At 38.5% G+C, this 17,705-nt stretch overlaps 1 protein-coding gene across 2 annotated transcripts in view; it reads right to left on the bottom strand.

Annotated features, from left to right (window-relative positions):
* Nucleotides 1-17,705, bottom strand: part of LUZP2 (leucine zipper protein 2) — a 212,107-nt gene that overhangs the window by 69,683 nt on the left and 124,719 nt on the right. For both annotated transcript variants that reach the window (XM_056491993.1, XM_056491992.1), the window contains 2 exons: nt 11,647-11,709; nt 7,702-7,764 (listed from right to left, as the gene is read on the bottom strand). In XM_056491993.1, coding sequence (XP_056347968.1) covers nt 7,702-7,764; nt 11,647-11,709 — 126 coding nt within the window. The remainder of the gene's footprint in view (nt 1-7,701; nt 7,765-11,646; nt 11,710-17,705) is intronic.

Below are 17,705 nucleotides of genomic sequence, written 5' to 3' on the forward strand. Positions count from 1 at the left end.
GCTCTGGCTGCTGCTGCGTGTGGCTATCTGCTGTGGTTGTGGTTTGTAGCCTGGTTTGTTAGTTAGCTGGTTTTTTTTTTTTGTTTGATTTTTTGGCTTTATATTGCTTGAATTATTTGGTTTAGCTCGCTGCTGTTTAAGGCTTGCTAGCTATTCCGGCTGTTTTTTTTTCCTTTCTCTCTCTCCCCCTCTCCCTTCCCCGCCCCTCACCTCCCGAGGATCAGCACCAGCTCGCTCCGGAGGAACCCTGCGGCCTGCCTCTGGACACCGGCCAAAGAAGCATCTCGTCCTTCTAGTGAAGATCGAAACGTCCACGTCTCTCTCTCTCTCTCGGTGAAAATTTTTTTGTCATCTGGATTTGTGCTGGGAAGTGTTTCTCTTGTATGTGTTAATAAATAGGTTTTTTCCACTTTTTCCCCCTGAGTGAAATATTTTTTTCTTAAGTCCAGTGGGATAAAGAATTGGGGGTTTATTCCCTGGGGAGCTCTTCTGAGGTTTTTTTCCCCTAAGTTTGTCCAAACTAGGACAGTTTATAACTCATATTTTACAATGTTTTTTTAGTTTAGTTGTGTCCTTCCTACACAGTTCTGGTAAATTTCCCAAGGGAGGTTGCACAAGATCCAGATGCTGAGGAAACATAATGAATAAACACACAACAGAGTAAAGATCCTGTCTGAAAGCAAGAGAAATTGCAGTATTCTCTCAGGGAAGTTGATATGACATGCCAAAAGGGAAACTGTTTCCAGTTTTCTCTTATCATCTCCTTTTAACACTGAACTACAGAAATTATATTTACAATTACAGGGCAGTACAAAAACAGCAAGAAAGATAAGAGCATTCTTTCTGTGCTAGACAAATGAATGTACAAATAAAGTTGTAGGAAAGTGATGTTGCTCTTCTTTTTTTTTTTTTTTTTTTTTTTTGGAAAGCCTTTGCAAGGAAAATAGGAAAATAGAAGCTTAATGGTACTTTGCACATAATGAAGAATGCTTTAAAATCTGTTAAATGGACTAGTTTTTCAAATATGCAAAGTCAGCTGAATTCTGCAGCTGATAATTTTAATACATGCAGATGCAAATCATGAGGGAAGTGGATGTACATGTGCGAAATGGGGTGGTTTAGCATCAAGCCTAGTCATCAGCATTATACAAATAAAATTGTATTGGAAAGCCTGTAACTTGCATCTTCATATATATGCCAGAACACAAAGTTCTTCTGTAAAAGATTATCACAAACTTAAAATATGTTACCAATTATTTCAAGGCCAGAAAACAATCCTAGTGTTTACACAAGTTCTCTGCCAAAGCAGGTCTTCGGTGGTTTTCTGCTTGTTTTTTGTACCTTGTTTTTTCTTTTATTATTTCATCTCTTTCTATGTATGTAATGTAGAATCTCATTGTCTTCATTAGACAAAAAAATAATTAAAAATTCTGGAAATCAGTTGACTGTGGCATGGTGTTCTGTTCCCTGAGTTAAGCCTGGGCCCTCTCCCTGTCCATTAACCTTTTGGTTACTCCCACCCTAATTCCCCATTGGTTCTTTGTTTTAGCCCTTCCCTGGTAGCACCCCTGTGTCTTTTGATAATTGGTGTCTGATGCTCTCCCCGCCCTGCTGAGCCATGTACTAAAGCTAGACCCTCAGATGAACCTTTGCCTTTGTTCCCCGAACGCTGGACAATGCTGAGCAGTGGCTGAAATAAACATTTTTGTATAACCCTGCAAAGGCCTTTCCTGCTGATTCACCTCAAGCAACATCTTAGATGCAACAAATGTAATTAACTTTGCTAGTAGAGAGGGAAACACACCTGGCATCAGTTTAACTTCAGAGGGAGGAATGACATAGATATTTACCAAATCCAGTCAATACGATGTAAAAATAATTTCACATAGTTTTGCATTTGACTCTACCATAGCAAATGATTTAAATGATTTTCACATGTCAAATAATGATTTAATTTGTGTAGAACTAGGTGTTTCAAAGAATTTGGAAAATGGTTTTGACTCTAAATTTGCAATAGTGATATGGTTCTTAGACCTTTAGCGGTAATGAGCACTCATAATGCTTGAAACATGACTGAGGAATACTGAAGAGAAATTACAATCCTGTTCTTGCTTTGTGAACCTACACTTCAAAGAAATGTGTGAGTTCAAGAGTATCATCATGAAAACAAGCTAAACAACCGTAAGGAGCAGCAGAGTTTGTCAAGTGCTGGGAGCACTATCCTCCCTCCTTTCTCCCTCTCCTGTCCATTCCTCTCTCCCAGTCCTCCCCACTACAATCCCTGCCTGCCTTCTGCTTGCCATTTCTATCTGCACACCTCTGTCTTTGCTGCTCCTGATGTTACTGATTCCAGCCATGCACTGGACTTCGCAGACATTTTCTTGTTTCATGTTACTAACTGGGCATCTGGTGGTTCTGAACATATGAAAAAGCCTTAAGGACTCCCCAGGGCCAAGATTAGATCTTTATTCAGTAAATGCCAGAAACTGATCATGTCTGTGTACCAACTGGATCCAATGTGGTTTGCTCCTCAGAGGAAGGTGCAAAATTATAAACCATGTCCCTCATGGTAAAACCGTCTACAGAATACATATTAGCAGTTACCTGACTTGTTGTAAGCCAATAAGTGTTTGTTAAGGTACTGAGTTGTATTATTTGTTGTAATAGCCAATTCTATTTGGTTGCTTATTTAAATTCTACCATGGAGTAAAGATTAAGAACATTAAATATATTAAGTACACATAAGCCAGGTGCTCTTAGTTGCTACTCCCATTTGAACTTTTTCTGGTTTTTCTAGGACTGCCTATCAATATATTTTGTCTCAGAATTTGAACAAAAGGGAAAAGAGATGAAGCAGTAGATCAAATCTGTCTGATACTGAAGCAAAAGCCTTAGAAAAAAGCAAGGATATACTCAAACAATACCAGCGAAGCATGTTCACCTGTTACATTTACAAGAGGAATTTAAGTAATACAAGATCCTTGTATAAACTGACATTGAAAATCATTGCTAGGTTTTTCTTCATCTCTTATTACTATAATATATACATGAACATGAACAAAAAACCAAACTATTTTTAGTTCTTTCCTATTTTAGTAAAACATGAGACTTCTTCCAGGATAATATAGCCTGATAATGAGAAGACAGTTAATGAAAAAGTAATTTGAAAAATAAGTAGTCTGTAATGCCTGAAACAAATACAAACCTCAAGCTAGCAGAGCACTTAGACTGAGGAGTACTTCACTGAATCAGGGGTTTAGGATGATAATTTAAATTATCGCAATTAAAAGTAGTGCCATTCAGAACTAGTAAGTACCTACTTACAAAGGCAGTGATAAAATTAAGAACATTTGGTGGCAATTTTTATTAATGATTTCTTGGTTTTCTCATTATAATGCAAAGAAATTTCAACTTTGATCAATTCTTTAAGGATAACATGCTGCATGTTTCAAGGGACTGAAATCTGACAAAGAAACAGGAGCTCAAACTGTAATTGTAATCTCAGTAGAGATACTGACAAACTCTATAGCCTTGGGTGCATGAATTAATTTTTATGATGCTCATTACTTATCTGTCCCATGGCTTTATATCACATAGGGAGAGTTTTAAAAATATAAACATACACATATATATGCTCCCTGATTAATCAGCTAGATTATAAAATACCTTGAAAACATAAGAAGTGTAAGTAAGATATAATATAGAAGATATGATCTACCAATTCAATGTTAAAGAGAAAGCTGCCTTTTTTCCCCTTTTCTCTTCCTCTCCCACTTGATCACCAGACGTCTAGTTCAGAATAGAGCCATTTACAGTATGTCCTGGGATGACGTCACAGTGCTCTGTATCTCCAAATCATGTGTGTTACTCATGCCTGGAGGGTTTGTTTTGTCTAGCCAGACAGCATCCCTCCCTCTGGGCATGAGCGGCTGCTGCCGGTCTGCCAGCAAGCTCCCTTCGCTTTGCCACTGCTGCTGCTGCTGCTGCTGCTTGGCTTGGCTTGGTAGTTTTGCTTTGCTGCTGCTCGATTTTTCCCCCTTCCCTTTTTTTGCTTCGCTTTATTTTTTCTTATTAGCTAGGAATACCACTGGACAACAAGAAAATCCCCAGACGTCTGTTCGTGACAAGAAATATGCGTTTTCTGCCCTCCCCAGCATCGGCTGCATCCACTCGGACGGGTGAAGTTTTTCTGCGTCACCCGTGCTGTTTTTTTTCTCGTGTTGGGGAGTGTGTTTCTGTGTGTTTTGCTAAATAAACAAGTTTTTTCCACTTTACCTCTGAGGAAATTCTACCCGAACCCGTAGGTGGGAGGGGAGGAGTTTTGGGGGTTTGTTTTTGGGAAGGTCCTTTGGAGATTTTCCCCTAATTTGTCCTAAACCGGGACACAGTAATAGGTACCAGACTTCAAGAAATAGTTTCTTGATGTTGATTATGCAAAATAAAAACCAAACAGTCCCTCCCTCTTTACTTCATGTATATCTGCAGAATCAATTCCTTTAGAGAAAGCATTATTTTAATGAACATGAAGTATAACTTTCCTTCATGCCCCTCAGAAATCTAACAGCCTGCATCTTACATCTTTCTGGTGAACTGCTCCAGGAAGCTTGCAATGTTCAGATCTATATGGAGAGCAGACTTCCCTAAAGTCCTCAGTAAGCCATACAGAAAAAAAAAAATAGTTTAGTGGGATGGGCAAGGAGTGGAAGGGGAAAAGGTAAAAGTCCAGTAACATGAAAGTTAGCTAGCAGCCAGGATTTTATCCCAAACATTTATGCTGTGGTGGCAGGAAGACTATCCATTTCATTTATCAGAAAGAGTAACAGCTTCATAAAACAGCCTCAACAGTCATGCTAACATTAAATCTGTTATGTTGCCAGTAGCAAAACTATTAGAAATTAAATATCACCTGTTCTTGCCCAAACCTAGCAGCCTCTCTGATCAAGCAGTGTCCTGGGTTACAGTATGGGGTGTAACCCAAATTTGTATTCTACCACCATCTGCATTACCTTCTGATGAACTGTTAAGGTGGGTGGAGCACTGTTTATCTTTACCATGACTCAACCATGATAACTTCTTGGGGGAAGCAGCAGCCACCCTCAGGGGGTCATCTCTGCTAATGGGCCATCAAGGACCCCCCAAAATGATTCATAGAATCACATCAGCCCATTGTGAAATTCCCCACGCTACCTCTATATAATCTGGGGCTTGGGACTCAAGGATACCACCACTGGATTCCCAGAGGACAAGATGTCATGACCACCACCACTGGACCTCCAGAGAAGGACCAGACCTTTCCATAAACTCACTGGCCACATCCATCACTCCAATGGGACTGCAACTACCATTTATTTAGACAGCTACCACCACCCTGACCAACAGGGTATCAGGTTGTGTTCTGACTTTGTCAGTTTAAACCAGTGTTTCTGTACTACTGCCTTTATAGTAATTTTCCTATTAAATTGTTGCTCTGACTTGAAAACTTTCACAAGGTATTTGTGTGGGGTTCACTCCTCCCACTGGTTTACCTTCCACTCAGCACAAGCAGCTACTTAAAAAACTTTCCAGACTATACCAAATGGCTTCTATTCTGTTTAGTGTGTCTGTCTTCAGACATTAGACACACACAACAAGCACACTGAGCCTACCCTCCCCTCATCCCACATGATATAGGAGGATAGCTGCTGCTCCCTCTGCTTTGTTAATCAAATTTTCTTGAAAAAGGAAAAAGATTGATGAATAAATCTACAAAAATATTTCTGTTTACATAGAAAGGATATATCAATATTAGCAAAGCAGACATTCAGAATTGTGCACGGTCAAGAGATGTTGCAATTATTTACATATAAATATATAATACATAGTTCTCAGTATGTGTGGCTTTGGAATCCACAATTCATCAACATTCTCCATCATAAGTTCTCAGAGTGTTTTTAATTAAATTTTAATTAAATTTTTTACCTAGAAGGTGAATAACTATCCTTATTTTGCAGTAAGAGCACTCAGAGGAGAACCCATAGTACCTAAATTGGGACCCACATCTCAGCTAATGACTCTAGTATTCATTCATAATCAAGAACTGTCTATTCAATGTCAATCAAGGACTTTAAGGCATAATTCATGTGCCCAAATGCAGACATAGTCTTCAAAAAATAATTCTCCAAGGACCTGCATTTGAGACTATGGTGGAGAAAGCCATATCCAGTCAGGTGAAACCATGTCTATTCCCATTCACACTAGACACATTTCCTCCCTTAGTAGAGCTCTTTACATATGTGCCTTAAGTACTACATGGTCATAGTTTACTGAACTAGGATTAGGAGAAGGTGGATTTCATTGCACGTATGCCAGCAACTTGCTGAACAGCCTTTCCGCCATGTTCACTCCTGTTCACTTTTTCATCTTCTGGAAGCTTTTTTCAAGTGGGTAGTACTTAGTTCCCTTGGTAAGCATTAGTATACACCCTAGCATAACTCAGATTCTTTTTTTGGATCACTGTGTATTAGCATAATAAAACCAACAAGTAGATAACAGCACTGAACAATCCTACTGCTTCAGCCGAAGTAGACAAACTTTCATAGCAAGGGAAGATTAGAATTTTTGATCTTTACCTCTGCTCAAGTTCCCCGTGATACCGAATTTGAAGAAAGATGTGTTATTTTTGTGAATGCTAGATGGTGTTAAAAGTTAAATGCCTAGATATATAATATACCTAATTTTGGACTCTAAATCTATTTGCCTGGTTTTGGTCTTATGAAGACCAGAAATAAATGCTCCTGAAAAAACTTGGAATAAACCTATGAATTAAAAAAAAAAAAAAAAAGCAAAGAAATCCCACTGTGTCTTTTAAATGGCCTGTATTAGTCTATATTTACAGCACTGTATATGCAATAGACAGACAGTAGAGTGAGTTAAACACTTCCAGAAGACAATTTGGAACTCATATTGATATAAATGACTTTGTAAGTAGTTCTAGTTCTAGTCACTTTGAAAATGACTACTTAATCTACATCCTTTATGCTGGAAATATATAAAAGGACTACTCCATTACCAGTCTGCAGTCAGGTGACGTGCATCTCTCTCCTCTTCCTTTAACAGAGATTAACTTCTCCCTTTGTTAACAAGGACTTGATGCCCTTCAGTAATGTTTTTATGTTCTGTTATTTTCTCCTTAATTTTTAAGATTTTTATTATTTTTTAAAATGTGCTAGCTAGAACAGACTATTCATTTGGATTGTTTAAGCAACAGACATATCTTTTTTCTTAAATCTTCAGACCTAAAGAACATTACAATGCTTAAGCTTATCATAAACACAGAGATTTGCTTTAAATTTTAACAATACTTGACTGCCATGGAAGAGTGCTAATTAAAGGAAAAACAAGAAATTTCTGTAAAATATTGTATCATTCAATAAGAAAGATGAAAAAAACATGTTACAGAATGTATGGAATAGGAAAACAGGTTTTATTCATGAGCAGTAACCTAGAATTTTTGCTTTTAGTGAGCACAAAAATATAGACATAAGGATATTGGATTTCTGAAAATGCATTATGGTATTAAGTCTGTCTTGGCATTTTGAGCTCATTTCAGAACAAACTTATTCCTTAGAAATGCAATAATAAAGGCAGCTATCATATTTCTACTTTACTCCAATGCTATACTAACCCTAATACTTTAGCTATCTATAGTGAAATAAAACTTACCTTAAAAATCAAATCCTTTTTCCCATAGCGGAGCTCTTTCAGCTGGGCTTGGATCTTTTTTGACTGAAAGTCAGGATAATAAAATCAGGTTTTGGGTTTTTAAAATTTTAAATATTGAAAAAAACATAGTGAATTCTGAGAACAGCAGAATCTAGACCATATTTAAAATGTAGAACGCCCCTCTCCAAATAATTGTCAATTGCTTTTCCAGGTTCATATGTCAAAGGAAGTAAAAGTACCAAGGAAAATGTAAAATGGCACTCGCCTGAAGCACCTACTTGAGTTAGTACTATAAAGAACAGCTGTTGGGCTAACACATTTTAGACATGAGTTGTTATTAATACTTTCCATGAAGCATAACTGAAAAAGCATTCCATAAACATAATATATTACAAAAGTAGTACATCTTTCATAAGCTGGAATTTTTTGAAAGATTATATCTCTTTCCAATTGATGCAGTCAAATTCAGTGACGATCTTTTGGGAAGACTGAATGAAACTAAAGATAAAATTTTAGAACCTGCTTTAAATGTTTAAATAATAAAGCCAAAAGGGTTATCCTATTCTGTAAAATCTGAAACAAAGAGCCAAGATCAGTCCAGCAGAATTCTTTGTTCTGTGACTTTATCTGCTGCTCCTTCATTCAACAGCACTGCCATCTGACCTGGGCAATGCAATTCATTGAGCTATGGAATATATTCCACATTACCTAAAGACAAATAAGAAAATGTTCACCGATTTTAATTGTTCTGAAGGCTGTGTTTAATAAAATATACAGTTGTTCTTAGGGCTGTTTTTAATAAAATATACAGTTTCTGTGATATAAAAGGTATCCAGATAGGCTGTAGAGGAATCTAAGAGTTACAGTTAAGGTATAACTCATTTGGTAAATATGATGCCTAAAGAGTCAAAGCTAAATACATTCAGTGCAGGTCAAAAGCATATGACCTGTAACTCTTTGTAATAAAATTTGGCTATTTTGCAAATTTTCTGTGCTTCAAGGGAGAGGACCTCTTAGTAGAGTCAGACAGATAAAATTACCATTAAACACAGGCCTCTAAAAATCTGGTAGTATTGCCCAGGCATGTGTCCCTTTTTGTGAATTGGAAACCCCAATGTTTGGACCACTCTGCTTTCTTCTCTCCAAGGCCTTGACTGCTTGGAAAAGAAAATCCAGTTATGCAAAAACTGTGCAGGATCGCAAGCATGCTCCCACTGATGCAACTAGACAACAAGGAATCACTATCTGTGTCTCTGTCTGCATGCAGCCTGAGGGAGCAAAACGAAGCAGGAGCTTCCTGGTAGGCAATTCTACCGACAAGAGGTATTCAATACAATAACTGGCAGGACACTGAGTTCACACAGTTGTTATGCTTGGTGAGCATAGTTCTTAATTAAAAACCGAAAACGTGCTGTGTTTCTCTGGCTGGCACAACCTAACTGGCAAAATGATCACAAGAAAAGGATATTCCTGTGGCACTTCTGTTTGTTTCAATGGTAACGTGATTAATAGCTGCAAATTTGCCAGGATGATTCATAAAGTAAGAGATTCTCACACTTTGAAATACACTCAATCTCTGTCTTGGCTATTAATTTATGTGTAATTTTCTTAAGATCTCTGACTGCTAGGGCTTGTCACACTGTAATAAAATTAAATTATCCTTAGGCTTCATCCTTCAATGCAAATATTAAAAAAGATATAATCAGAGAAAAGATCTTCAAGTGAATTACCAAAGGTTCAAATATTATGCAGCTAGGTGTGGTGGTTTGATCCTGTCTGGATGCCAGGTGGCCACCAAAGCTACACTATCACTTCCCTCCTCAACTGGCCAGGGAACAGAAAATATAGCAGAAGGTTCATGAGTTAAGGACAGAGAGGTTTCTCACCAATTACCATCATGGGCAAAACAGACTTGACTTGGGGAAATTAACTGAATTTGTAACCAATCAAAATCAGAGCAGGATAATAAGAAGTAAAAGAAATCTTAAAAACAGTGTCCCCCCCATTCTGCTTCTTAGCTTCTACCTCCTCCTCCTTCAGCAGAACAGGGAGACAGGGAATGAGGGTTATGCCCGCAGTTAATCACATTTCTGTTGCTACTTCCTCCTCAGGGAGAGGATTTCCCCTGCTCCATCATGGGGAAACATATTTCCACAGGAAACAGTCCTCTACAAACTTGTTCAATGTGAGTCCTTCCCATGGACTACATTTCTTTACAAACTGCTCCAGCATGATCCCTTTTCAATGGGGTGCAGTCCTTCCAGGAACAGGTTGCTCTAGCACAGGTCCTCCATGGGGTCACAAGTCCTACCAGGAAACCTACTCCAGTGTGGGCTCCTCTCTCCATGGATACACAGGTCCCTGCTCCAGAACTGGCTTCCCACAAGGTCACAACCTTCATTTGGGGTATCCACCTCCCCTGATGGGGCTCGTCCACAGGCTGCAGGTGGATCTCTGTACTCCTCATGGTCTTTCCATAGACTGCAGGGGCACAGTTGCTTCACCACAGACTTTTGCCCCACAGACTGCAGGGGAATCTCAGCTCCAATGCCTGGAGCAGCTCCTCTTGCTCCTTCTGCACTGACCTTGGTGTCTGCAGAGATGACTCTCTCACATATATTCTCACTCCTCTCTTCTCTGTTGACAATTATTACTGGGCAATAACTTTTTTCTTTCTTAAATATATTATCACAAAGGGGTTACTGCCATCTCTGATTGTCTTAGCCTAGGCCAGTGGTAAGTTCATAGTGGAGCTGGCTGACATTGGCAGTGCTGGACACAGGGGAAGCTTCTGGAAGCTTCCCAGAATAAGCCACCCCAATAGCTCTCCCCACTACCAAAACTTTGCCTTGCAAACCCAATACACTAGGAAAACCAAACTTGAAAAAGAGAGGAAAACAGAAAACTATTTGCACACACTGCTGGGCTTTTAAGCAGTCAAAAAGGGCACAAAATACATATGTATTCCTACACCATGACAAGCACAGTGTTTGAAAGCGACAGTGGGGATAAAGGAAGATAACAAATCTTGAAAAACTTAAAAAAAAATACTCCTAACCCTATTATTTCCTACCTTTGAGAATTTATCAGAAACTTGACCTCCTAAGTACTGATCTCTAAGTTATAAGATAGATACGCCAATGAAGAAAACACATTCAACCATAATTAGGAAAATTTTAGTACAGAGGAAACTTTTATGCTTTGGTTTCATTCTGGCAAAGTGCAGTGACCTTAACAGAAATTATCTATGCAAAAAACCCAGACTAAAGAAATGTGAGTAAATCAGATTCACATGTAATAGCTTTTATAAATGGAAAGTTAAATAAAGTGAGTAGTCACATGAGTGCAGGTAGTTTCACATTGAGGAATTTGCCAAAAATAGGTCTTTTGTATCATTGACCATCTACCTCGCTCTTCAGTAGAGGGAAGATTTCTTTCCTTCAGTTTCATAAAGTGACCCTTCTTTCCTTGAAATAAGGAAACATTCTGGGAATCAATATTACTATTGATTATTGTCTTTCCTGTCTCTATGTTAATTTCAAAACAGGCCTTTAGCAATTCCTCTCTTAGTGTAGACATGGAGATAATGGAAATGAAATCAGTTTTAAATATGTTATAGATGTATATATGTATAGAGTTATATCATAGGCATGCCCAGATGATTTCATTTGTCTAAAACTTGAGTTTGCAGCTTGCTTTCTAATACGTTTGAACTGCTTCTTGTGAAGTCACTGAAACCAATTGGGATGAGAGCACTTTAGGAACACTCACTATATAAGCATAATATATACTCTGTATTCTGGTATACATATGTGTTCTTGTGTATATGTAAGAATACATATGTATTCTTTTGTATAATGCACCAGAACCTCAGTTTTTGTACTGACTTCAATGCAAACTTCTTTTGGGTACCTTAGATTTAGAACAGAGAGGAATCTTCCTTACCTCTTCTGCGTGAATACCACAAAGCTTGTTTCCTGACAAGAGCTTGTTTTTGAGGCTTTTGTTCTGAGAGTGGGACAAAAAAAAACCAAAACAGTTTATTAGTAAGTGTTACTGAAATAATAAGGGACTCTTTAACGATTTGATCATGCTGGCTTTATTTTATACATGGATAACATCTTCAAGTCACCAACAAAGGTGCAGTATCTTCTTACAGAATTCTAAAAGGCATTTGTATTAACATTTGCTTCAATGGGAACAGGAATGCCCATAGAAATCTTTCCAGAACACTAGCAACTGAAAGCAATTTAGATTTAACTTACTGAGGTACAAAAGAGCAGAAAAAAACCTCTAATCCTTGCTTGGCTTCAGCTTCATAGCTCAATATCATTTTCTGTAGATGATTTTAACAACTGAGTAATAGGGCCAAGGTCTCACCACTTGACCTTGATGATCAAAATCAAGGGATGTTTCTGCTAAATTTCATAATTTAAAACTGCAGTCAAAACCAGTAGAAAATTAATTACCTCATACAGCATTTTGCAAACTCAATCTGTTTTTTCATGTAGGAGTTTTAAATTTCTTCTCATTTTCAGGGAAAATAACAAACCTTTACAAAATTAATTCCTATAGTAATTATTTTTCCACTCCTCACTCTTATTATCCCAATACCAACAGTCAAGGATAAAGATTTCTCTGCAGTGTGAATATCTTTTAAAACTGGTCAAAACCGTAAGTATTCAATAAGCAGATTTAAAAATGCTGAACATAACACTCTTAACACTAAAAAGAAATTAAAAGAATACAAAACAAACTATTTCTGTATTACTGAACTGTAAATATACAAACAATAACAGAACCACATTCCGGGAATGCATGTTTATTGCTGACTAGCAATAGATATCCTGTACATTCTGGAAAGGAACAAGTTGTAATTAGAGCAAAAAATGCAATTTCTTCCAGTTCTAATTTAGGTCCACATTCAAATGAAACACTGGAAGCTTTAATTCCAGAATTAGAAGGTTTGAGGTTCTCTTGAAAAAAACCCTTTTTAATTAAAGCAAATGCAAAGAAACTAAAATTTAATTCGAAATCTCATTTTTACGATTCCAAAATATGGAGATCTGACGCAATTTCACATTTCACTGTTGCTGGCTACCATTCAACAGTATATGCTACTGCAGAAACAATAACTTTTTCTCAGCTGTTTTACATGGATGCCGATATTATCTGGTACGAGAGAAAGGAACTAGGATGTTACTTTGAACGCAACAATCCAACAATCCAGATTCTATCTTTCAAAACATGTTTTGCAAACAGTTGGGTGTTGCTCTAGTAAGTGTCACAGTCAATTACTTCTTTTGGTTCTTTGTTTGAAAATTTATCTTGTAACTCACCAAAGAGCAATAGTCTGTTGTACAAACCACTATAGAAATACAGAATAACTGGCCCTGAAAAAAAAAAGGAACTCTATAGCAGATACAAGATGAACAAAGGTAAAAAAAAATAAAATCAAAGATATGAAGCACACCTGACTCATCTATTGCTCACCAGGGGTACACCTAAAGAACTGTGTTATACTTGTGAACACAAAGTGAATGTGTTTTACACACATCTTAATGGTTTCACATAAAGATCAGCAATACCTTTTGGGATGATGGTGAAACAGATGTGCCAAAGGCACTGTTTCATTAGGGACTTGACTTAGTTAACCCAGGATATCAAGTCATCCCTTTGGTTTGACTAACTTATTATCCTCGAGTCCTTCTAGAGATTATTGATGGTTAATTCAGTAGCCATCTGTCCATATTTCAGAACAAAAGTAAGAATGAAATGTAATCACTACATTTTTATTAATTTATCTTCCTTTTGCCCAGTATAAACTATTTTAAGAAATAACTTCTAGTAATACATTAGTCTTTTGTAAGTAATTTCTACATAAGCTATTTTGAGAACACCATACAGTAACCCAGAATGTGAAAAGCTGTTTGGCAACAGGACACACAATGTATTAGACGGTTGTTGCAATTTCCACATTTTATGCCAAATAAACCTAGCAAAAGTATATAGTTATACATATACAGAATTTGTCCAAAATCAAAAGCTGATGAAGATATCTAAAGTCAGGAGATGGACTCCCATTTTGGAGATTTAGCTAAGTTTAACAATAATCCAATTCTGTCTCATTATCCAGTCAATTTGCAACAAAAACACCCAGCACGGTTATCAAAAGGCAAGCAAAATAGTCTCGATTCAAACTGAACTTAATAATTTTTTTTAGAAATTAGAGCAAGTGTTAAAAGTTAATATTATCAAGAGCATAAGTAGAAGCTTGTCAGAAGTAGATGAGAACTTCTTGTCTACAATTTGGGCGATTTTATGTTGCTTAACATATCACGCATCACTGTTAAAAATAGCTTTGCATCCTGATTAATAGTGCTAATTTTTATAGCAGAATATGAAGCATACCAGTAAAAATATATGAGTTATAACAGAGTTGTTTTGGTTCTTTTAGAATTCTGAATTTAAAAATTCTGAATTAAAATCTTATTTCTTCTTCTGAAAGAAGCCTGATCAGGTACATATTCTGGAAGAATATGTCCCTTTCACTACAAGGGAGATACTCAAAGTCAGATTAATTAATCAATGAAATCTTAAATTTACAAAGGCCTATCGATTCAGTATAGAAGTTCTGACTTCTAAGATTTATAAAGATTAAAGATTATGCTCATTTTCCTATTAAGCATTCCTCAAACAGCAACAACAAATCAGAACGAATTAGAATTTTACACAGTTTTTATTGCAACTACTTCATTGTAATTAAGTAGTTTAATGGAAAAGATCTTGGACATGTCAAGCTGAAAAATAAGGAATGAAATATCTGTAAACATAATTTTAGTAACTGTCACGGTGTGACTTGGGTTTTGCCAATTTTAATATATTTAATTTCTTTTAGAGATAGGATTTAGGAGTAAAGACAACGCAGGCTTAAAACTTAAAAAGGTACGAGAAGAAATCTATTAATAACACAAAAATAAAAAAGAATTCAGAATAAGATTCCTAGATTATTCCCTGTTCCTTCATTCCACATTTCTTACCAACAACATACAGAGAACACTCCAGTCAGTTATCCACCCAAATAATCAGTTCAGTTCACTTAAGAGAGAAAAGTCCCTTTTTTAGTTATGGCTTAGGGGGTGTCTTCACCTTCACAGTCTGCGTCCGCCCGGGACCTACAGAACCATGAATTTTCCTCCCATTTACACAGTCCTTCCAGAGCCGTGTTATGTGTTACGATGCACACATGGGGTACTACTTTTAAAGGCAGGCTGCTGAAAAACAAAATTCTCTTCATCTCCTTCTCTATCAAATGTCTCTGTTCATATTCCAGTCCCAAAACAGACAGCTCAATTTCCCCGAGGCAAAAAGTCTTCTTCTCAAGCACCCATCCTCCCCAAGTATATTTCACAGTTTAAAGGAATTTTAGTGTAGTCACAGTCCCTTCATAGCCCCACAAAAAAGGTTTTCAGCTACTTATCAGTTGCATCTTTTCAATCTCTTCCCACCAGGAACTTTATCTTCATTCCGCTGACTTCTGTGGACTCCATGCTTTGTTCCTTCGCATTCAGGGGAGCTCAGGAGATCGAGAATCTTATCCAGGCATTAAGAAGTAAAAATTGTATCCAGATCATGAAGAAAACCACATGGGCAGCTGGAGGCCTCTTGTGCCACGTGTAGAGGCAAGCCGAGCTGCGCTGGCAGGGCCGGGGCCATGCGGTCCAGTGCTGGACCAGGCCCCCCGCCGATCTCGGAGCCAGACTGGGGATGCCGGACCGCACCCCCCACCAAGCCCGGAGCCGGACCAGGGTGGCCAGTGCTCCAGCCAGAGGCCACCCACCCTCCCCAGGCACCGGAAGCTGAAAGAACACAGCTAACTTAATCCAATGTGATTTGTGAAAGCAAAATAACTTTTAATTGGTTTCCTGAGACATCCATCACTAAATTAGCTATCTGATTGGTGCCCACAGCTCACAGGGGAAGCTCCCAGAGAGGGGAGAGTCCTTCCCACTCCCCAGCCTCATGGTGCTTCTCTCAGGCGAAATCCATCCCTCCGCCGTTTCACGTACAACCAGCACAGTAACCAATTAAAAACTATATAGGATAATTGTTTTAATTAGGAAGGGCCTTCTAGATTTAGAATTAAATTATAAGTTTATTCAAAATAAACAGATATTTTAATGTATTTGAACATCTTAGAAAGCTTGTAGCAAAAGCTGTAAGTTGGAGTATTTGCATGCAATCATATCATTAAGCCAAGTTACTGTTCTACCTAATTCTTACTTTATGAAATGTTTTAGCTCATTTGCACCATTTACACCAGTAGTTTCAGTGCATTCCTAAATTCAGGCGCAAAAAATCTGCTGTCAGTGTTTGCCTCATGGGCAAGAATCTTGCTGCATCTTCCCATGCAGTTTGTTCTTCCTGTCCTGGTACGTATGCTCAATAATACCACACGAGTCCAGAGTCCATTCCTTGTTGTCCACTGTGAGAGAATGAAACATTATGGCTAAAGGCTTAAACATTGTTGTGAAGGACTGTGCTGGTTTTGCACATTTGAGATTTGGCGAGTAGGGAAGAAACCACCAATGGAAATGCTTTTCCTGAGAGGACCCGCTAAGAACTTCGTCAGTGTCTGACAAAAACCAATCAGTGGTTAGTTTCAAGAACTGACAACCTGTTAAACCACTGTGAAAGCTGACCACGCCTCTGTGAACACTCATGTTAAAAATGAACAAGCCCCGGAAAAAGCTGTCTTGCTTTCTGGCCTTTGGTGAGTGTAAGAGTCCATCTAAAAGCCTCTCGTTTGTTCTGCCCAACGACCCTCTACTGAGGCCTAAAGAACTGCAGTTTAAAGGCGCTGGCCAGGGATGAGAGGAATGCCAAGTGACTGTTCTCAGGTGGTGCCCATCCCAACCAGGGCCGGTCTGCTCCCACAGGTGTGAGAACAATGAACTGGTCATGGTGTGCTGCTCTTACGCAGGCTACTTGCTGCAGAACTGGTCACAAGGACTGTTGGTGTGCCTGGTGCTTGCCATGATGCACTGCTCCCACGCAGGACACTTGCACAGCGTCCTGTTTCCACCTGTTTCTTGGAGCAACGATCTCCACATAAAATAGTCCATAAATCTTCCCACCTTTTGGCCAGTCGCCCGACGCCTTGGAAAAGACTATAAAAGACACCCTCAAACTAAAGACCTCCGAGATCTCCCCGGACGGCAACGGGCATCTATTGGCTGGTTCCACGAGGATCGTCTGCCCGTCTTGGTAGCTATAATCCGAATCTCTCTCTCTCTCTCTCTCTCCCTCTATCGCATTTTGTTGGTACTAAATAAAGGTGTACTTTTGCAAAAGTAAACTGGTTTTGTCCCCTGCTGTGTCTTTTGTGCTTTGAGATCCCTAAAAGAACCTATCAGGACTCCGCATGTGGTGTGGACTCTCACAGTGGGAGGTTCTTCCACCAGGCTGGAAGGGGAGGCAGCGGGCCCTGGCCGAGGCGGGGCTGGGCTGCAGCTGCTGACATCTTACTGACACTGAGCCCTGCCCTGCTGCCAGTGAGCCACAGTATTCATAGTATTCCCCATAGTATTCTGTTATAGTTTAGAAAATTGCATGTTTGGGGAACAAGTTATGGGATATCTTAAAGAGCTTAGGAGCTAGATGTTAAGACGTATTTCCTAGCTGAAAGATTAGAAGTTGACAAAGTCTGGTTGTGTAATATGCAGAACAAGCAGAATACACATATGGAAACATTTAAGTGAAACCGATATACATTGGAAAATACTTAGAGCCAAGAGAAACCTATCTACCATAAATTTTGACACTGAAATTAATAAAGACCAGAATGAAGGGATTAACAGGTCAGGTAGTCATAGAAACGGGACAGAGGTAAAGAGTTTAGAGTGAGGTAGACAATCCTTACTTCATCCCTTGAAGCCCTTCAACTCAATTAGAAGCCCACCGACCCAAAACCAAGGGGATACTATGCAACCACAATGAGTATG

Source organism: Oenanthe melanoleuca, chromosome 5 (assembly GCF_029582105.1).
Source record: "Oenanthe melanoleuca isolate GR-GAL-2019-014 chromosome 5, OMel1.0, whole genome shotgun sequence".
Classification (NCBI taxonomy): Eukaryota; Metazoa; Chordata; class Aves; order Passeriformes; family Muscicapidae; genus Oenanthe; species Oenanthe melanoleuca.